This window comes from Trachinotus anak, unplaced genomic scaffold (genome assembly GCF_046630095.1).
Source record: "Trachinotus anak isolate AG129_WGS33_773 ecotype Australia unplaced genomic scaffold, CSIRO_AGI_Tana_v1 ptg000009l, whole genome shotgun sequence".
Taxonomy (NCBI): Eukaryota; Metazoa; Chordata; class Actinopteri; order Carangiformes; family Carangidae; genus Trachinotus; species Trachinotus anak.
The window spans coordinates 19,703,981-19,726,943 of NW_027273860.1; the positions used below are offsets into that span (position 1 = coordinate 19,703,981).

A 22,963-nucleotide genomic window follows, 5' to 3' on the forward strand; every position below is an offset into this window, starting at 1 on the left:
GTCCATGCATTGTGCGACTGGTTACAGCCAGGAGATCCCACACTGTCATGGTGCTGAGCTATGTTTCCTTAACTCCAACCCTTAGCCCCCGGGAAGTCAAGTGACTGTGGCTAAAAGTGGCTTATTCCTCACATGATCACAAAGGAAAGAGTTCACGATCGCAATCAAACATCCACCAACACGAAAGCAACCAAAGTCAGAGTAACCAGAGTTTGTGTAAACATAACAAATTCTTGTAGACACATGTCTCCTGGTAGCAGGAGATAGAGCGATAATAAAATCAGAAGAATTCACGTAAATAAGGGCTTTACAAGCTGCTGTTGGTGTGTTTGATCCAAGGTACCAGCATGGCGCTCTCACTCGTCTGTGTGGTCATGCTCATTGGTGCTCCAACCCAACAGCACAACTTGATTTTATTGCCTCAGACGCAGAGAGAGAGAGGAAAAGGCAACTCTTTGGAAAATACGCAGCACTTTATGATGAACATCTGGAAATCCCCTCTCACGGAGCAGCAGCGAGGGAGGGAGAGAAAACATGCCAGCTGTAATTGTTGATGTTGGCTCGGGGCTACATGATCGACAGGGCTTCTCGTGTCCTGGTCATTATTTCGTTCAGGCGGAGCTGGGGTTCGAGTACTGACCTCGGCATTATCTTTACAGGTGTTCACAGCGGACATACCTGAGCTCAGTCTCCAGCCCCCCCAGAGACGAGCTGGGGTCAAACCCACAGAGACAGAGCCTCACACTTCATGCAGCCCCAAATGCTCTCTCCTGTTCCTCATTATGATGATCGTTGTCTTGTACATTGTCTGTTTTTTCCAGAGGTAATGTATAAGAGCACTTTGATTGGGATCAGTAGAGGATATTGGGTAATGTAGTATTTTGAGGTTAATCTCAAGAAGGTGATCACAGACAAATAAAAAGAGAAAAAAATAACTTATCTAAATCAAAATATTACTTTTGTTGACTAATAAAGTTCATTCTTAAAAACCTAGACACAGCAGTTTCATCTCTGGGTCCGTTCAGTAGCTGTTCTGCAGCTTTCAGTCGTTAACATTTCGAAATTTGAATACCTACGCAGCAACTGGGCAGACTCCATCTGCTGATGGGGAACATATGATATGATCATACGCCCCACAACAGCTAATAAATGGACCCTGAGGTGATATTGTTTAGTCAAGATTGCTTTAATTCCTAATATGTGGATAAGTGATGGAGCAAATCTGAGCTGACGCAGTTGTTTTTATAAGAAATATACCGGGTAAATAATACAGCCGTCATGCCTGAAGATGCTGTACCAGCTGTCTCCTGACTCGTGCTGCTGATCTGTGTGGAGGCCATTACGACGTGACCTTGAGTACTGCATCAAAGTGCAGTTCTGAAGATGTTGATGTGGGAGGCATTTAACTGCCTTCTTGAGCATCTTGCCTTTTCCTGTTTACAGTCGCTTTCCACTGAATGTTTTGATTGACTACAAAAACCGGAGGTCACAGAGGTTCACTTTCATCACTGTGGACAACATTCAGCAACCACAGACTGAAATCCACAGGAAAAAAAACATAAAAAGATATCAATGTCTGTACAAAGAGTAGCTGTACTAGGTGGGAATCGAACACGGATGTAAGGTTGTGTTTTTTTTGTGTGGGTCAAAACTCTAAAATGCGTCACAAATGCCTCCATCTACACTTATGAAATCCACAGTTAAAGTTCTTCTTTTGAAAGTTCAGTTTCAATATACCGTAAAGATGGAAACTGTAAATGAGGAATAAGAGTTTATGTCTCTGATGTATTTTTGCCTCTTTTCTTTTTTTCTTCTTCTTTTCACCAACACATCCAACAGAAATGTGTCACCTCATATTTCTGTCTTTCCATACAATTCCATATTTAAATGTTTGTCCCATCTGTCTACAATAGAGCTGTCTCCATTTTGATTTTGGATGACACTAAGACAGGATTTCCCTCGAGTTCATCTAATCAGTGTCAACACATAACATGGGTACGCCTGTATCTTTCCTAACAAGCTCTGCTATTGTGAATCCTTGTTCACAGGACTAAAATAACATGAAAGAGAGCTAATAAAATAGACTTCAATACTCCAGGGTTGGCCCTATATCTTCTTACCAGTAGAATAGCAGCGGTATGCTCAACAATGTCAACAGTCACAAGCAATTAGGAGCTCAGAGGCTCAGAGAGGCAGACTGCTCACTTCTGAACAAACAGTTAACATCTCATTCTGACAGCGAGACCAGGAAGAAAGAGTGATTAAGAAGACAGTGGAGTAAGATGTCCGCTTTCAGTGATTTTCCACCATCAGTAGGACTAACACTGAAGCTAATCCAGAGCAAATAAAGTCTGCTTTTGTCTGTGCAGGAACATGGCAGGAAATATGCTCTTAGGTCTAACCCAAACTCAATTAGACTGCAGGGAAAACAGCAGAATATGCCGGTCACTCCAAAAGCGATTTAACTGACAAACTGACACTGATAATTCTCTGGAAAATTTGATGTCAAATATTTTTGATATTTTGACCCATAATTGAGAAAACTGCTCTGCTTGCTGCAGCCATTAGCCATTTCTCCTCCAGGTGAAACCAGGTCAGAGAGGTCACATGACAAAAAAAACAAATGTCTGTCTCAAGCTCTGCAAAAATGTACAATCATCTGACCTCTGATTTGATCCTGTTTGATTATACAAGTTTGGCTCAATAGTTGAAAGGGGCTATCTGTAAGTTTTCTCTGCCTGGGAGCCGGTGGTGGTGATGGCTGCTTGACAAGAGCTTTGGCTGTCACTGCATTTACAAGACAAGAGGTTACAATATGCCCACTGAGCAGTGCTACATCTAAAGGACAGACTGAGGGCTGCAGTGAATCACTGTATGAAAATGACAGGCGGGGGCTAGAGACAAGAGTTAAGACTGGTGAGTTAGATAAATGAAGTCTGATGCTGAACTCACATCATTTCTTCTAGACAGCTGCTAATGCTAACATTGGCTATGAAGCAACAACAGCTCCTGTAACTTAAAGAGGGAGCTTAAATTAAGAATTCATCAATACTAACAAAGGTTGGTTCAGTTCAGAAAATAGCAGGGCTGCACCTTAAGATCATCAGTGATATCATATGTACATGGAAAAATTAATTGAAGTGTTTCTTTACTTAAACTCCAGGCACAGTTTAACTTTTCATGCACACCAGGGAGGGATCCAAGATCAAGCCTGAAATGAATTAACTAAGGAATTAACTTGATTACATTTTTCCAATTATGAGGAGTAAATCCCATTGTTGTTACAGATCAATCATGGAAGAGGAGAACAGCTTAAAAAAAAACCTCCCCTAAAAATTTAATTTAAATTTTTTTAATTTAAAAATCCCTTTAATCAAGTCTGATGAAAATTAAAATGAAAGTGTGCCTTGCTCTCATCAAATTCTCTCCCATCACTTTGCCTCAAAGTCCTGAACAGTCTCTTGGCATCAAATGTTCCCATGTTCACCTCCTCTCTGCCTTCCTGCCATGAGCGTGTCACAGGTCATGGCAGGATGCCACAGGTAGAGATGAGTAATTACCAGTTTGTCCCAAGGTTCACCCCGAAAATAAAAATGAGTCAAAGAAATAGTTTGAATGACATGAGTCAGATGGTTTGGCTGTCGTCCAATAGGATGAGTCAGATGACTGAGGCACTTCATGTAACCAGGTGGTGTTGATGCTGTTCTGGGCCTCGTCCCGTTTTATATCAATTATTGTTAAAATCACAAGTAACATTTTTGTTAGTCCCTGGCTGCAGGAATGTATGGCACTATTTGACTGTAGGCTGCAGAGATATAACTAAACATATTCTCCTGGGAATGATGCAGGAAGCAAATTGCATTAGTGCTCAGTGTTTTATTTTACTTCACTTTGTATCAGTCAGACAGAATAAAATTTCCTGGAACATTTTCATCTGCTGTGTATTTGATCAAATGAACTGGATAATAGCAATGATCATCAAGAGAACAGCAATGAAAGAGATGGTATCTAGAAATACTGAAAATCTGACATATTGATTTGTTAGTGCTTGTTGCTAAAAGCAATGATATCATTATGCCATGTTCCGGAGAAGTACCCGGCTCTGTCTGAAGTAAGGCCAGGTCACAAGTAAATAATCACACAAACAAGATTCTCCTTTATTGATTCTCCTGAACTCTGCAAGCAGCTGGTGGCTCTGGAGATCTGAGTGTCCAGTGGTGCAGGGGGAATTGCTATTTGAGCTTTCAGCACAGGGAATTTTGGAGAACGTGTTCCTGGGTCTGTGTAACTCAGCACCGCTCTGATGGAGCGTGACTCCCTATTGGACACTCACCCAGGACTGCTCCAAACTGTAGGTGTGCTGATGGTCCTCGACGTCGTCCTCCTGTTTGGCCTGCTGGAACTCGTGCCTCAGCCTTTGTATCCGGTCGTGGTTACTGGGAGCCATCTGACTGCTGGGGAAGAGAAGAAGCAGGAGGTGAGATAGCTGCATACATAGCACACTGAGCCGGAAATAACACCAGGCACATTACTCAAGCTAGCACGTTGTTCCAGATGCTTCTTGGTATCTGAATAATTCACTTGACCACCCTCACACCTCTAAATTGTGTGGAGGATCCCTTGATCCGACAGTCATGATTCTCTTTTGCATACCTGACTGACATCGTTCCTGCTACTTCTTCCTGCCCTCCCCTCCTTATCATCCATTGCTCCTTAACATCCCTATAACTGAAAGTGTCCCCCGTGCACCATTGTGAGTGATGCATGTCCCTTTTAGACTGCAGGAGAATGTCGGCCTTTTATGGCACGCAGTCATTAAACACTGTGGAAAAGCCTCATTTACATCCCCTTCATTAAAGGGCTTTGAGGGGCCTGTCAATAGGAATCAATAGCCTTCCTTCAGCTTAATCAGCCTCTGCTTTTATCAGCAGCTACAGAAGCAGCACATGACAAAATGCATAATTACGATGAGACAACCAGCATGATAACAGGCCTGCGTTTATGCATACCACAGGGATGAAAGTGACCAAAGGTTAGGAATTTGTGCTGGGAGGGGATGGGAGCTCGGGGATGTAGGGAGTGGGATGGAGGGAAGGGGAGATAAAGGTGGGAGGGGCGTTCTCGGGTATGGTGGTGAGTGAAAAAGGGAAAGGTTAATCAAGAGCATGTGAGAGAAGGGAAGAGAAACAAAGTCAACCAGGATGAAGTAACTGAAATCGCCAGCAAGACAAAGAGCAGAGAGGGGCACACGTGGGTGAAATGAGGAGAAAGGGGCAGTCAAGTCTAAAAAAAAACATTGTCGAAACGGACACTTGACACGAGGACCCGTCACCCTGTCATTGTGCGTGTCCTCCGGAGTAGCACTTACAGGTGGCATGCCAGCAGTGGAAGTGATTGCTTATTTGGGCCCCGTGGATTCTGGGAGCAATTAAGGCGATAATTGCAGATTAGAATGAGCACATCCTTCTGATGATAATGGGCACTAGGACATGCTGCCAATCAAGCTTCATTAAAAGCACAATAAATAGCAGCTCATAAAGGATGCATGGATCGCAGTGCGTGCCCCTGGGTAGCACTTGGTGAGACACGGTTATTGTGTTATTCGTATTGCCTGGTCAAAATCAATTGTATTAGTTATACCCCATTTGATTCCTGTAGCTTTATGTGTGTGGGAGTACATTAGGCCTTTTATGTGGATGTGGGCAATTAAGTGGTTCATTGGGGTGTGAGGTGGCTTATGCTTTTAGGGTGCAGGGTGATGGTGAAGCCCTTCTATTACTGTTCATTACAAAACCCGCGTTCCCTTTATATTTGCATGAAATTACTCAAATAGCACGTTAAAAACCTAAATTACATAATTGTTGTCTATAAACAGAAGAGCTACATAGACTATAAAATCTATGAAAACACTTATAGGCTCATAAAAGACGATATTCCCCTAAAGTTTTTATTAATTTTAACCACAAGTAGCAGACAAGAGCAAAGTGAAACCATTATCAGCCTCAGAAACAGCACACTACATGCACATGGAGTACATCTGTTTGTTAATGCAAAGGCTTGCAGATTTCCCTAAAGACGTGTTGCGCAGAAGTGCGTGTGTCTCAGCCATACTGTGCATTCACACAGCATGCAATTGAGAAGAAAAAAAACAAAAATCTGCAATTCTGAATTAATTTTCTTTGCGTTTCCATCTGCTAGTACATATGCTGAGATACAGTACATGCCATCACCCCTGCTTGTAGAGAGAGAGGTTTGACAAGACTGTAATGGGTGGAAAAAAACCAAACATAGGTCTGGGAAGCCCAGCGCATGCAATTAGCTTAATCCCTGAGGCTGGTCAAAGAGAAGACCAGGCTGGGTCCAAACAAACAGCCTCGTAAATTTTTCTCTTTGACCCTCCAGGGAGGGTCAGTGCTAGCATCAGCATCTCAGACATTGCACCACTGGGCTGTAGGAACCAGGGGGTGCAGTGGGAGCCAGCTGGGGATCCAGAAAAGGAGCCACAATCCAGGCTATAAACAAGACTACTTGAGTCCATATACACTCACTACACAGCAAGACCTATTGCCCTTTTCTCACCCACTAAAGCATCAATAAAGTGGGATGGCCTGTGTATGACCACAGATCTGCCCCAGTATGTGAGGGTGGGGTGTGGACTGGGAGAAGATCAGCACAGACACGATCTCCAGCAAATTAAAGCAAGAGCAGCACAACACTTCAATATATTTTTCAAAGAGCTCCAAATGGAAATTGCATCGGGTATGTGTTGGGAGTGGGGGTGGGATTTAAATAGGGGTTGAATTTGTCAAGCTAGTTCAAAGGAGGCCTGTGCAATATCTAGATTATCTGGAGGGGCTTCTCCTCTTGGTTCTCCACCCACCATGGGGGTACCACATTGATGGGATTCTTGGAAAGCACTCTATGGAATTCTCCAGTGTAAATATATTCACATGGTGAGAAGAAAAAAAAAAGAGATGGAAAGCTAAGCATTGGGGAAGGGCAGGAATCAAGCACCGAGAGGCATCAGAAGCTTCTCACTATCACTGCAACAGTCGGCAGAAGGCCTGAAGATGGATTCTGTTGCCTTCCCTGAGAGCTCCCCAATGCTCCGGCACCTCAATGCATAATTAGTCAGCATGATTGTTGCTGATGCATCAGGTGTCACTGCTTACAAATCCCCCCCAAATATCTCAACATGTGTAAAGGACCTGAAGAAGAAGAGCAGTGAGAAAAGATTGGGGAAAAACTGATAGAAATCTATGTCAGAAGACCAGCTCAGAAATTAGGATGTCTGTGTCGCCGCTGCTATATGAATCAGCACTGCTCATCACTTTGCTATAAGCCTTGTGAAAATGTCTGCATCATGATCGTACGAGTCTGCAGGGCTTAGTCCCAGTGCAATTTTTTGGTCTGAAAGTCCTCTTTTCAAAAATGTGAGTCAATGGAAAATAGGATACCGCCTGTAAACTAATTAAAAAACATGGGGGAGATAAAGTATCCATATGCCACAGCATTTTCACAGCCAGCATCTTCATTCTGTCCTGTATAATGAGATTTGCTCAAAATTCATTTGTGTTTGCAGACTGAAATGTCAGCATTTGGCCTCTCAGGTTGGCAGTGCTGCTCCCGTACGCATGCAAACAACACACAGACGCAGAGAGAGCTACAAAGGAGCCGACACACACTCTCACTATCTCACATTCCCCGTCTCTCTTCTCCTCACTTTACCGACACTTGTATTCAGTAAAGTCATGCTGCTGCTGTATTTATACCTTGGCTGAAAGCTTATTCTGAATGCTTACTGGGAGAGGTGAACCTGTGAATTCACATGCATGCAGAGTCAGGGCAAACAACAAGGATTGGGGCCCATCTGAACAACAACAGGCCCTCTACTGATCTCCTCTTCCTCCTGCTGCTGCTCCAAGTCATCCTCTTCTTATTTTGAAAACTAGCTGAAGCAGGAAAACACCAGAGAACAACAACAACAAGCTTGCTGAACTTATGAGCTTTGTGAGTGGATCACACTCAGGTTTTATTCACAACTCCTTACAGTGTCACAACTTATACACAACCTCCTTCATTAGTACTTTTCTTTGTAGCGGTGGTATGCATTAGTCTGTGTGCATACATTGTGTGACCTCCATCCCACCTGTGTTTTTTAACCTGACCCGTTGACAGGGGTCATGATCCCTCTGAAGCAGCAGTTGAGGGCATGTGGATGCCTGTCTGTGTAATAGTCATCCTTTGATCCAGGAGGATTTGGCAGATGTCTCACACACCACCAGGCTTAGGCCGAGGACGCATACTATGCCACCGTCCCCCTGCTTGCTTCTGTTGGTGGATCAAAGCCGCGTTGAGCCTCGGCATGCCCTATAAACACTGCCACTGGCCAATAAAGGAGTAATCCAATCACTGAGAGTGTAACATGGGTCATATGAGCATGCCTAAGATCAGGGGTCAACCCCAGCCAATCAGAATGGGAACAACAGAGCGTTATAATCCTGGAGATAAAATTTCCAGAGATGAAGTTTGACAGGAGTTCTGACAGGCTTGTTCACTTCCAACTAAAGCGAAAATGGCTGAACTGTTGGGGCCACGGTCTGACTTTAAAATCAGGCGGTCTGTTATTTCTTATCTGATCACTGTTGATTGAAATTCTATCAGATTATTTGGTTTCTTGCTCTGGCCCCAGTATCTCCATGCAGCAGATGAAGGGGCAGGCTTCTTAAGTTTGGACCCTCTGGCAATCTTGCATCAAGTCAAAGGCTTAGCTCATCTTTATTCCATCGCCCTGTGGACTTTCATTTATTTCAAAGACAGAAAGATGAGGTATTTTTGGGGAGATGGACAGCCTTTGGGACCTACCGCGATGATAGAAAAAGATTAGATATGAATTACCGCTGGTCATTTTTGAATGGGAGAGGGACAAAGATAAAACATTTTTTTAGATTCTTCAGAGGAAATCAGCATATATCAGCCAATCTGCTATGATTTCTGTGGCAATCAAATGAAAGCAATTGAAGCTTATACTGTAGCCTTCTCCCAGCATTTTTCCCCCTCTCCACTTTACTCTCTCTTTCCCATCTTCATAAAAATAACTTCCCATTTTTTCTTGCCTCATCTCTCTCCTTCATTTTTTTCCCCTTTTGTTCCCATATGTTTTATCTCTGAATGCCTCAGTCCTCCTCTGTGGTTACAGGGATAGGTCATGAATTCCCTTCTGTCCCCCTTATCCTCTCCCACTAGCCTGGTAAGTGACAGCTGCAGGCTGGACAAAGGCCTGATAATACCCTGGATTTGTCAGGCTCTGACTTCACCCATGTCCTCCTGTGACTGATGCACCGACAGTGGCGCCTCGCCAGCTTAAATCCCCACCTCTAGATGTGGGCTCTTGCTATTGGTGAGCTATGTGTAAATGTGTGTGTGCATGACTATCCATGGCTCCTTTCAGACTCCAAAGCAGTCCATATGGGGTCCTTGGGGGTCCTAAGAGGCCATCATCTGGGATGCCTGCCTAGGACATGGTGTGGCGTGACTGGGGAGCATGGAGCTCTAATTAGCAAGGGAAAGAAGCAATGCCTGTAGAACTGCTGCCTCAGACAGACTGTCCAGCATGGCTGGCCCCTGGTGTACCGTTCATCTCCCGCTTCCCTAGTGTGAGAAATGAAGAAACAGCTCTGCCCTGGAGGGAACCACAGAAGGCCGTCCACTAGGACATCCAGCTCACAGTTCTCTGGTTATCTCTCTGCCCCTGTAGAGACCTATACCCCTCAATATTTCAATAACCCCTGTGTGCCCCAGCACCCTTACAGCTTAACTTCACCCCAATTTGACTTATTACCCCAAAGACAACCACTCTTCTCTACAAGTCATTCTGATCATGCTCTCTTCCATTCCTCTGTTTGAGGGACTGTCAGAATACTGCTGCAAGCAGCGCTGTGGAAGCTACTCGGAAAACACAGTTTTGCAGGCCACCTGTTACTTTACACTGGAAGAAGTCCAAATACAGCAAAGCTACACTAAGAAGAAATCTAGTTTGGTTGACTATAGCTACTTAGAAAAAGTACTTGATGAATTGTACATGTGACAAGAAATTAATAATACATATATAATACAAAATAGTCACATGCCAGCAAAAAATGCCACTCAATTTATTTTACTGAATAATATGGCTACGTATTCACACGTCATAGCATAAACCAATAAATAAATAAATAAATAAATAAATAAATAAATGAAATATGTTACCAAGTGCTATAATGTGCTGTAATGTCAGTTTTGGTTTTGTTTACAATAATTACTTAAGTATGACCATGGAGATTCCTCCTCAGGCTGAGATTCAGCAGGTTTATCTGTGATGATGTTGTCACTGTGTGAGCTACAGCGATGCCCTTGGCTTTTGCATATGCTCTACACAACGGCCCAGTGTGAGCTGGAGGAGACTGCCTGACGAATGCAGTGCTTGAAGATGGCTTCACAGTGGTTGGGGCTTGTCAATTGCAGCAGAGACACAATGTTAAAATAATTTTCAAAAAAATCATTACTTTCCTTCTATTGCCCAAAGCTGTTTGAAGTTTCTGTAGTTAGCTACACAAAAATGGCAAAAAGCAGTTTAACTACTTGAATCACTATGCACATATGAATGTAGCTGAACTACCAGCAAACTATGGCAAATGTGTTGAATCACATGTAGGTCACGACTCCCCAACACTGGGTGTGACTGAGGACTCAGCCTTCCAGCTGTCTACACTCGAGAGACACTGTCGATACCTTCTCCCCTTTTCACTGGCACGTTTTATGGCTTTGGTTCCACAGAAAATGCATTTTAATGGATTAACGGCACGTTTGTTTCTGCGTGCTGTGCCGTGTGGATGTATTACTCCTGGTTAGAAGGAAACAGGTGTTTAAACAGGTAATACTTTAAAACTTCCAAAATATGGTCTTAGCCTAATCACTAAAAAGGAAGTGGCTGAGCTGCTACGCTACAGACCAATGAAATGACTCGAGGTGATGTTGTGGCAGAGCCAGCTGGATGTCCAGAACATTCTAGTAAATAAAAAAAGAGATTAATGCTCAGGTACAGTCCAGAAACGTATCAATTATTCAGCTGATCTTGTGATGCAGATGGCAGCTGCTCTAACTCAGAGTGAAGGACAGACAGGAGGTCACAGTGGCTGTCCATTGGCAGAGAACACAACTTACAGGAGCTGAGTTCAAAAGGTTTTCTGCACTGTCATGTAAAAATGCTTCCACTGTCCTGTTTCAGTCTAAAGTTGAGTATATGTTGGTTTATACTGTGCAAAACATTCAACACTCCACAAGACTCATTTAGTGAATTCATTATTATCATATATCTACAACTTCTGGATATATGAAGATGCATGTTTATAACATGTATATACCCATAGTAAAATTTGAATGGGTACATATATTAAAAATATCTATATGATGACTGTTTTAATGGTATAACACATTGCGACCACATATGGTAATTATCTATATTTAATTTATATGCACAAGTAAAACAACAAACATATAAAAATTTAAATTTGTATAATATATTAATAATATATTATTATAATTCAAGTATATAATAACATATATTGACAGCTTTTGGGATAAGTATATATATATATATATATATATATATATATATATATATATATATATTTATAACATGTCTACAATATAAGCATACATAAATAAACATACATTGACATACGTATGTCTAGCCCAAACTTGTATGTCAATATATGAAATATTCCAGTTTCTAATAAGATTAATATATTATTTTTACATAGATGATTCTATATGTATATATATATATATATATATATGTGTGTGTGTGTGTGTGTGTGTGTGTGTGTGTGTGTGTGTGTGTGTGTGTGTATAATGGAACCCAATTTAAATCTGCAGTAGGAAACTTTTGTTGTAACTTTTGTTGAATAACTTCTTTGAATGATGCTGAGATGCTTTCATGCATTGTGCAAAGGAAGAAAGCATGAACATGAACAACATTAATATGATGTGTTTTCTTCAGATGAATGACAGACTCTGTAAGAATGTCCTCCTCCACCTCAACTGCTGCCAACTTTTCTACGAGTTCTTTTTCTGGGAAGAAAGGAGCAACGCGGCTTCTGACTGACAGCTGCGTCCTCATGAAGACAGAGATGAACTTTGAAGTTAGAGCTCCTAATCCCAGTCCATTGATTCAGAAGCACTTGCTCACTCCAAGCGAGCGAGTGAGAGAGACAGAGTTAGACTTGGAGTATGGCTGGGACTGCATAATGTCTTCACACAGTCAGAAACACACACTCACACATGCATGCATACACAGAGTAAAGTGCCACTTTGTAATGAGACAAAGCTGCACTGCATGCCAATGATTAAAGCTGATCATGTGTTCAAAACTTGCAAGCAAAAGCAAAATTAATTTGCTGGATCATGCCCCAAACCTCTAATACAGTAAGTCTTTTATTTTCAAAGAAGCATATAAACAGTACGGAAACACATGTGCAGCAGAAGTTTCATAACAGGGTGAAAAGTTCCCTTCAAATCCAGTTTTTCTGTCTCTTTACTGTGCAGTGCTGCAGCGGTTTATCTTGTGCAGAGGCATCTGATGAGTCAACATTCCTCCGCAGGGTAAGGAGCCTGAAGAGTCAGTTTTAAAGAAGGTGTGAAGGCCACAGGCTAAAATATCCATCTAAACAGGTTAGCTCAGCTTTTATGAGCCCATCAGGCTTTAAAGACAGCTTTTATGAGATATCAGCTAGCTCGACACTAAGAGGGCAAAAGAGAAGTGAGCTGGAGGTATATAATATGACTTTGGTTTCCAGTATACTCTTTTATGGACCCTGACACCAAAATATTTGGTCTAAGTATAGGTTGGCGCCGTGAAATATGAAATTGGTTGCTGTATTTTGCATTAGATTACCTCAAGTAAGATTGGTATGCCACAGTGACAAGTCACCTTTGCAGGTTTCTCTCTCGAGTAAGGTCTCCAAAACCCAGAGAGGGCTCCAGAGTTTGGCGGAAAACACCAGCTAGATGACTGTCAGCACTTAGACAAGAAGGAGCCGAGTGGATCTTGAGACGAGTTTGTCCAGCCAAGTGTTGGTACCTTAAAGTGCTTTACATAAAATGAATGCCACATCTGAGGTTAAATAAAATGAAAGTGAGTTAACCATTGTAAAATTATGTGGAAAGAAAATAGAGGGAGAAAAACCATATAATAGCTTTTTGAACTGTGGAGTGTAAAACGAGAAAATGGAGACACTTCTTGTTGTCCATGTTTCTCAATCTTGGTGTACTGCCACAGATATGGTCCCACAGAGAGACAGACTCACAAACATCTCCAACCTGCCTCGCCAGGTCCAGCTGAGCTCATCAAACAGCTGTGTCACCCCCTGCCAAACCTCTCCTTCCCCACTTGACTTACTTTTTAATTTTGCATTTTGAGCCTGCCTCATCCTTCAGCTGCTCTCATGTGTTGGAATTCCGACAGGCAGCTTGTTAGAGAGGCACAGACAAGCACAGTGGACCAGTGCCTCATCAGTTAGCAGGAAAACAGACAGACTGGAGGGAATTTAAAGACGGGTCAAGAGGTGAGTCACTGCTAGAAAACAGAAGAGGGGCTGAAATATCACTCACATGAAGCAAAGTTGATGGTATCAGCTAGCAAATGTGCTATTCAAGCCATCTCAAAGTGGCGATATTTCCTCACTGCATGTACTTTATATATCAAAGAAAATATTAATATTATCACCCATTGATGTAATCACACAGTAGTTTATCTATGGTCACTTTTTTTTGTTGCAACTTTTAGTTTATTTCCAAATTAAGTAAGTAATGAGTAATGAGTAATGATTTACTCACCATTTAGAAATGGCTTGAAATTAACATGCAGGGACTCAAAACTAAAGTGAAATCATAACAGGCTTTATTAAGAATAAAGTACCAGGTACCATTTGACTCTTGAATGTCTGAGCTTCTCAACACACCTTAAAAGTATGCAGCTCAAGATCTTTAAAACCAACCAGTTTTTTGCACCTGTACCACCATGCAACAGTACTGCAGCCTACTGTAACTTTCCAAAAACAAAAGCAAGCAAGCTGTTTATTCATGTGTACAGCATGGGCTCACTATACAGTCTCTGCACACTGAGAATGCCATTCATTGGTATCCTGCAGGGTGGGAGAAACACACTACGGTACGCTCTGTAACGTTGTTGGCTGTGCATTAACATGTACTAAATGGATTAAAACACTGGTATGGTTCTTTAATGCAAATATATGCAAATACATCAGCATGTGAATTAGCAGATGAATCACTGCAGATGTAGATACTCACATGCAGCTGACCCTCTCTAACTCGTTTTCTATTCCAGCATGTTGCTGGAGTGATGCACTCTCACTGGCTACCTATAATGAAAGGCTAATATTAGATTTTAAATGGGCCGACACAGCACTGATGCATTGGCTATATATTACACGTGTTTAGAAATGTATTTGACATCTGCTGCATTATTTTCAGATGGATTATTGGCAGACTTCTTTACTGTGGCATTAAATGGTCACATGTACTCCCGTTTTTAAAGTCCCTTTTACAGGCAGAGCAGATATCCTGTCTTTTACTGGGGCACTGAGGTTCATTCTGGAAGGCCCGCACTGCAAACTCTCTCATTTTACGCCAGCATGACATCACGTGGTGCTGAATGCAATCGCTCCCTTTCCAAATGTCAGTGGATGACGCTCAGCGGGCAAGCCACGATCCAACGGTAAATAATTCACGTCAGGCCTCCGTAGCCCCCTCCTTATCCCATACACAAGCAGCCCCCGTGTCTTCTCTATCACGACCCCCTGTGCCGCCGCTACTTCCTCTATACATAATTAACGAGAGAGGCACGGTGGGACACCCATCAGTCAGAGCTGGGCTACAGCCAGGGCCACTTTAAACAATAACAATATTGATAGTGGGTGTAATAAAGCAGAATTAAAAAGATGGATTCCAATGATATTTTTTTTGCTCCTGGCACAGCTGGTCCCAGCTTTAAGTGGTGAGGAGAGGGAAAGGGACAGGCTGATGGAGTGGGGAGTAGGAGGGGGGGGGGGGGTATATTAGGGAATGAATAGAAAAAAGAGGGGAGTGACTCCACGGAGAATAGGGGAGCTGCTGTTACCCCTTCCCCCTCCCCCTCCCCCTCCTGACCATCCCCTGGTGTCCTGTACTGGCTGAACTCCTGTACTCTCCATTACTGGATTAAGTCTTGGAGCCGTCCTCTGAAAGCCAGAGAGAGGGGAGAGGCAGGAGGTCAAGAGGTTGTGACCTTTAGTAATGGCCACGCAGACAGACGAGCCAAAAAAAAAAGAAAAAAGAAAAAAGAAAGATGAAGACAGCAGCATCATTTCAACTGAGTCTATTGGTGTTGTGTAATAATCAATGTGAAGGTCAAGAGGTTGGCAGATACTCACAGATGGGCAGACAAAAAGAGGAAGAAAAAAAGGACGAATATGAGGGAATCAGAGCTAAAAACACTGATTAACGTTCGCATAACAACAGAATGATCTGTCTCCTATCTTTGTACATGAGGCCTCAAATGGATCATAAGCACCATTGAGTGATTTCCATGACAAAGTCTAATTAAAATCTAGTTTCATACGAAAAAGTAGTATAGTATTCTTTTTCAGTGGTTTGGTGGCTGTTTTTGTTAACTATTCATATATCAAATCCACCAGTCCTGTGTATCTGTTACAATGTTGCAATACACTTGTATCAGCTCATAAAAGCACTAAAGCCCTCTTTATAAACCTACTGAAGGTGGGAATGTCACAGCTTTATTCTGCCTCCCTGTTCTGTATTGTTAGTCCGGCAATAACCTGGCAGCAGAGGTAGTCACCGAGCTGGATTGACGTCTGTGTTGAGAGCCGGCTGAGAGCCAAGACTGGGGCAGCTTTATGCCAGCTTTGTTAGGGTCAGTGTAAACAAGCACCGCCGGCATAATGAGGGGTCTTCTGAACAACAACATGTTTAAAAGGGCCTGAATTCAAATCGGCAAAGAAGAAATTCCGCCATTACAGCTATCACCCATCAACCTCTGGGAGCCTTACATATGTTAATGCCCCTTCAACCTGTGACCCTCACATTCATGACATCATTATCAACCCAGCCAGACATAATGTTGGCCTGTCACCGCTGTGATTTATGGTCACAGTGGCGCTCTCTCTTAATGAAGCCATAACGCTGCCTTAAACTGCTGAAGCCGCGACGAGCTTGGCATGGCCGTCGCTCGGCTTAATGTGAGTACACATCCATCATCTTACATCAGGCATCAATCAATCATAGCCCCCCTGACAGCTGAGAACCCCTCGCCCCCTCAATCCGCCACTATGACCACCGTACACACACACAAATACTCATTGGCTGTGATTATGATCTCAATTATCATCGTGACCGCGGGCCGCCACTTCCCGTGTGACCGACATGCTAATCAGCAGTGCTAGCAGTCAATAATCAAGGCATGGAAAAGGCCATTGGGTGCAGAGCTGGTCAAGTATAATTATATCTTTTAATGTCAGTTGGTTTAAATTAATAAGCTTGGACCTCTTTGAGAAAATAACAAGATCTGAAGAAGAGCAAAGTCAACACACAGCTTTTTTAATGATGAATATGTGCATATATTCCAAAAGCTTGTGACACTGCAGGGAGGCCAGAGATGATCTTAGAGTGTCTTTGTCCTCCCCCCGAGATTTAGAGGGTCATAACTGTCCATGTTCAGCCCAACCAAAAGCTATGAGGTCAGCTGTGACAAGACAGTGACAGTGGCAGCAGCAGCGTTCCTGTGCACACATGCTTATGCACAAACACCCCCTCCCCCAGTAGGAGAGGCAGCAGCTACAGCAGGTCTCAGTTACCTTTTTTTAAGCTAACATTAGTCCTGTCCTGTTGTTTCTTCACACCAGTGTAATGAAGATGGGATCTGATAATGTTTCTTCACGTCTTTCAGCAGACAGACAACAAGGATCATATCCTGTCACAGAGCCAAAGTTTTGGCATTTCAACACAAAGGAGTTGGGTGTTTCCGTCTGTCTCACGATGCAAGTGATTATTGGACTTCCCCAAATATGAGCTGTTATCACAAACCAGATCACAGTATAATGCCTTTTAATCCTCTGACTATACTGCTTGTGAGTCAGAAAAAAAACACAGAGCTGTGAAGATGAGAGATGGGCAGTGAAAAGACAGAAAATGTGTGTGTGTGTCCTCAATCACAGAAATAATTAACCTCCTCCACTGAGAGGAACTCCTGTCCGGCATTTCAGCAGTCAGGACGGGAAACTGCAGCTTCATGAGAGGAACCTGAAGTGGAACGTGTACCTCTCATATTATTTTATCTCATTACACAGTCCCTCCCTTTGGCAAGGCTACACGTCATAGGCTAAAAACTCTATAAGGAGCCACATTTTAAATGTGACACAGCAAAGCACTCAGCCAAGCTGCTAATGCACCTTGTAATGTCCAAGAGAATTATTCAGGCCTGGTTAGGTGGCTGACTTTGGCGCTGGGGGTTTACACTGCACTTTAAGTGAAGGGAGCTGAGAGGCACTGATGACAAAACACTGTCACCTTCAGGTGGTTTACGGAATGGGTGACAGGGATGACGCATGTGATGGTGCTCCCAGAGTCCCAGAGTCCCAGACAAGCCGCAGAGGATTAAGAGGACCAAGCGGTCGTGGGGTCGCCCACAGATGGCGACTGTGGTGGCTGCTGATGTGTGAATGAATCCTGTCACTACATCTGCCTGCATAAACACACACACACACACACACACACAGACACACACACACACACACACACACATACACACATACACACAAAATGCTCATTATCCCTAACCTCTAGTATAGTAAAGGGGGAGGTGGGGGGGCATGAGAACAAAAGCATTAAGTAGGAGTGAGCCCTTTAATTATAGGTCAGTGTTTGGAGAACTCTCAACAGAGCTGAGAACAATAGAGGTCTTTGGTAATGCTCAACCTTCTGAGTTAACACATATCCTCCAGGTATGTCAAAACACACACACTCATACACAAAGCCAACGGTGGTGCCATGGAAATGAAGCAATAATTGCCCTGTTGGTAACTGAGAACTGAGAGGGCTGGTCCGAGTGGACTCAGACATATCTGAAGCACATTTAATTAGCTTTCCTCCCACATTAAGTGCAAGTGAATATCTCATTATTTACCCTCATCTTCAGCCTTTAATTTAAAGTTGCTACTTACCTGAATAGATAATTACAAAATTAATTTTGATACTACAGTATAACTACAGAAAATAAGACTATCAAGAGAGAATTAGTTTATTTTACATCTTGGTTCCTGCAAATTACTAAGAACTGCTTCAGACCACTACCACTACACAGGAGGTGGATACTTTAAAAACACACTTCCCAACAGCTCCATAATAAAATGTTCTTAGTAGCTTAAAGGACGGTAAGGGGTGAGCGTAAATGAGTCAGTTGGCTCTCTTATGGTCTCAGAGTGTAGTGAGGTGTCTTGGTATGTGGGTCCGTGCGGTAGTGAATGTGTGAAGGATGAGACCTATAAATAACTCTGAGTGCTGATTGTGGCCATATGACCATATGAGAAGTGACAGCTTTCCCTGTCAGTGCTTTTGACAGGCTTAAGGATAACTCCACATGCTTGGCAAATTGGATTGGAGCTCTGGTGGCTTTGCAAAAAAAAAAAAAAAAAGATGAATCCTTCCCTGCATCCTTCTGTCCCTCTCTATCTCTTTTACCCACCCCACCTTCAGAAATTTGAAGAAGTGAGCGATGAGCTGGTAATAGGTAATAGTTTCTATTTCATGTTTTAAAGTCAGTGCAGGAGGCTGGCTGGGGGCTGATAAATCATCACTGATGCAGATTAAAGACCATTATCACCTTTAAACAGACCAGCCCCCTACCCCTTCTTTCTCCACCAACGCACTGGCAAGGTGATCTTCTGAAGGAGACAGGGAGAAGGACGAGAGAGAGCAGGCTTTTGAAACTTCTGACGGCACGACACTCTCTGAAGGAAGCCATCGGGTCAACAGAGAAAAACAACATTAAAGAGACTGTAAACGAATACCTTCAACAGGAGTCCAACCTTCCCTGTCTTTACAAACAGCACCTAACATCCCAGGAGTCAGCTGTCTGCACGCCGTCCACCCAAGTCCAACGCATCATCATCAGGAGACACTTAATCAGAGAAAGAATGACATTAACTCAACAAGTGGTATCTACCCGTTTTTCATAGTTTGATCAAAACCAAGGCGTTCCCAAAAATACCCTCAAAGGCTGGTTAAGATGGCAAAGCTTAACTTATGCCATATTCAGGGATCTTGTAAAGATTAATGAGAGGGGAGAAAAGGGAGAGAATGTAGATTGATGTATAAAAGAGAGGCAACAACATCAATGAGCAAAAGCAGCTGGTAGCAGTAAACAGTGGTTGCCAATTGGCCAGCGCTCACAGAATGCCAATCTCCAAAGCAGGGCGTGGCTGGCATGCCAAAAATGGAAGGGGAAAAAAAAAAAAATCAATCTAGTTTCCAAAAGTCACTTTGACAGGAGTGACAGGAGGGACTGGGTACTTTTCTCCCTCACTTTTAGATTACAATATTTTATAGGGACTGAAAGAGAATGTTATCTGCAACCAAGAATGCAGTGGCAAAAAAAAAAATCTCTGTCCAATCAAATAAAAGAGCTGATGGACACTTGTCAATGGCAGATTTGTCTTGATAGAAGGCCAAATGTCAACATTTATTCAGGAGTCAAGTGGAAAATCCTTAAAAGTCTATCACATGCTATAAAGATAAGCCATTAAACTGTTGTGCGGATTGATTTCATTCCTCTTGTGCAGCTTTAATAGGTGCATGTTTATGTGCTTGCATGTGTGTGGCCATCATTTTCCTTATGAGAGACAGATGAAGCTGAGTGAAGTTTCTGCTTTTATATGGCTGCTGTGCTTATTGTAATATTTCTTCAGGCAGTTTTAAGAGCTCAAACCTAGTCATTTCACGTCTGGCAGGTTATGATAGTTTTCCTTAGCATACATCCATATTTGCACACAGCCATCATAATATCCCCCAAGTGGGAGATTTCCAAACTTATATAATATGAACTGGCTATTGCTCTGGTAAGTCCAATATCCTTGACTGCCCAGGTTATTTCAGTAATGGCGGCATTGCACAACAAGTGCTAATGGCTTGAAATGGCAGTTTCTCTATAGGCACTTTCAGATTAATTTCCTGCGTTGAACGGGGATAGATTGGTGAGACAGGCCCACTCCAGACAAGTCAGGTCCCTGTGTCTAGGATGTAAGTGGGCAAAGATTATGTGTGAGCGTTTGGAGTAATGAGAGCTTGGCACATGCTCTGGTCGTTGTGCTCCTTCAAGAGGAAAATCTCTGATAATAAACTCTATACCTTTACTTTGCTCCTCAACAGCCCAGGCAGAGAGAGAGAGAGAGAGAGAGAGAGTGTCTTCTATAACACCATCAGTAACATGCACAGACATACATGTATTTATATATACAATATACAAGTATATATATAAAAGTATGTATATAAATCTATCTATATATAGAGAGACACACACACACATACATATATACAACCATACCCGTTTGGACACACTTTCCCATTCACTTGAAATGGAAGAGTATATATGTTTGTGTATACACACAGACACACGCACACACACACACACACACTGACAACACACGCACACATTTGCTCTCTCAGGGAGACTTGCAAGTACCCGACCTCAGCGTCTGATTTCACATGGCCATCTCATCGATCACAGCTTGTAACGGCTGAGATGGACAGCTGCTGCTGAGAGCCAGAGGTTCCTGCTATTACAGAGCCATCTCATCCATTCACTTGCAGATCAATGGGACAGTTACTGAAATGCCCTTTGGAGCAGTGTGTCATCAAGCCGAGATGCTTTAACCACTTCAGTTGTGCACTACCTGCTCTCTCGCTCACCTGGCTGAGCCCATCTCTTGTCTTATCAGAGCTGTGCTCTCTCACCTCAGCTGTTTGTTTGGGAGATGGAGTCTGAGACAAGTCGGCGACCTGGACCACAGAGTGGTATTAAAGTTTGATGTCGGCGTCAGGAGGAGGTTTTGTGGGCTCGTGTTCTCTACAGCACCGCTCTGATTAACAAGTTGCACAGAAACAAAGTCACTTTATGAATAAGTAATGGATCCGCCTGGACACTGCCAAGTTCCCTTTTAATTAAATTAAAAAAAAATGAGAAGGGGAAGAAAAAATGGACTCCCCTCCTCATTTGGGCAGGAAAGTTAGGTCTGATTGCAGCCCTGTGGGGGATTAATGACTCATCATTAAAAACAGTGATGATTCTTGCTGAGGCTTCATTTCGAAGTCTCGCACATGGAGGGGGGGACTTGGAGACTCAAACTGACAGAAATGCACACAGGGGGTTCAAAGGAGCCTTGGACAACATTGTTTTGCAATAGGCCTTTTTCTCACGCCTGTACGCATGCACACAAACACACCCCAGCATTCTTTTCAGGATGGACTCACCACTGAAAGCTCTCCAAAGAGAAGGAATCAAATAAAGCCGTCAGTGGACAGAGATTAAAAGCACTGCTACACAGTAAAAATCTGATTTATGAAGCTCCGGCCGTGTTGCTATGGGGGTTCTGGTGCCATGGTAACCCAGTGAACGGTAAGGTCGAAGGGGCGGTTGAATAAGGAGCCGTAGAATGGGGAGGAAAGAAAGGAGACTTTTAACCTCTCACTGTTCACATCTTTTCATCAAGCCTTGAGCCTTTACCAGGCTAATGCATAAAGGTAGAGTTTCAATGGAGGGGTCAAAGTCCTCTCCATAAATAACAAAGGCCTGTCTCATTGTTTCCATTCAGGCCTGAACAGATTTACTTGTGTCCTGAATGAGACTTCAAGGCAACAAGTTCATGATTTTAACTTTGCAGAGAGGGCTCTTTTAATGCTTCACGTCTCTCTGTTGCTCTTTCCATTCCCTCCACCTGTCTCCGCGTCTTTCCTGCTTTTCCCATCTCTGCACTGTCCTTTATTGTCAGTCCACTGCTGTGCAGCCAGTCATTCAGCCAGCCAAGCGTGTGTGGCAGTTCTGAGACCCACCGTGGTTAGTGGTGTGTTGTTGTGTTTTGTCTGTGGGAGAAGTGCTGTGCCACGCTGCTGTGTCCGGGGCCAAAGCCCTTTCCTATTGTCTGCTGCCATATGGAAACCAGGACCAACATGGAGATAAGCCTGTCCTCATGCTGTTCCCTGACCTTCTCAGGCACCCAGCTGGCACTAAATGCAGAAATAATTATTATCCCAATTACCCAGGCCAACTCTGTCTCCTCTTTGTGTGCTGAGGGTGAAGAGAGGGGTGGGGGGTGCGCTCTGAAGTGCTGGGGCAGATACTGTGGAGGGAGGTTCCACATTACCACTAAGAGGATGGTTTCATGCTGCCTCATACACTGAATCTTAGCTTGTCTATTTCAGTGGAGCTGATAGAGAGTCTATAAATCTTGCTGACGATTCAACATTGTGTTACTGACGAGTACTTGGGTCGAAAACCAACATATCTTGTTGCATAAAATGGGTTAAAGCACCTAAAATATGTAATGCACAACATGGTTGCATCAGGTTAATGTACTGGTGGAGTAACTGTCAACTTTTTCAGAAGTTAATCATATTACATTTTAAAGTGGATACAAGGAAAACAAACAAATCATTAAATGATTAAATAAATTAGCAGTTAAATTATGAAATTAAAATGTTGTAAAAGTATTATATTTTCCATCTAATAATTGTATCATTATTCAGTGTTAAACTGAAAAAAAAAAGTTTGCCAAGGGCATTTATGTTTTATTATTCCATTATGTAGCAGAATATCAAGTCCTCGAACACAGATAGATACTTGTTCTAACGTCTTTTA

At 42.9% G+C, this 22,963-nt stretch overlaps 1 protein-coding gene across 1 annotated transcript in view; it reads right to left on the bottom strand.

The window, feature by feature from the left end:
- The window catches only part of LOC139625582 (partitioning defective 3 homolog), a 358,479-nt gene that overhangs the window by 16,260 nt on the left and 319,256 nt on the right, over window positions 1-22,963 (bottom strand). Inside the window, exon 22 of the mRNA XM_071485696.1 lies at window positions 4,334-4,451. Coding sequence (XP_071341797.1) covers window positions 4,334-4,451 — 118 coding nt within the window. The remainder of the gene's footprint in view (window positions 1-4,333; window positions 4,452-22,963) is intronic.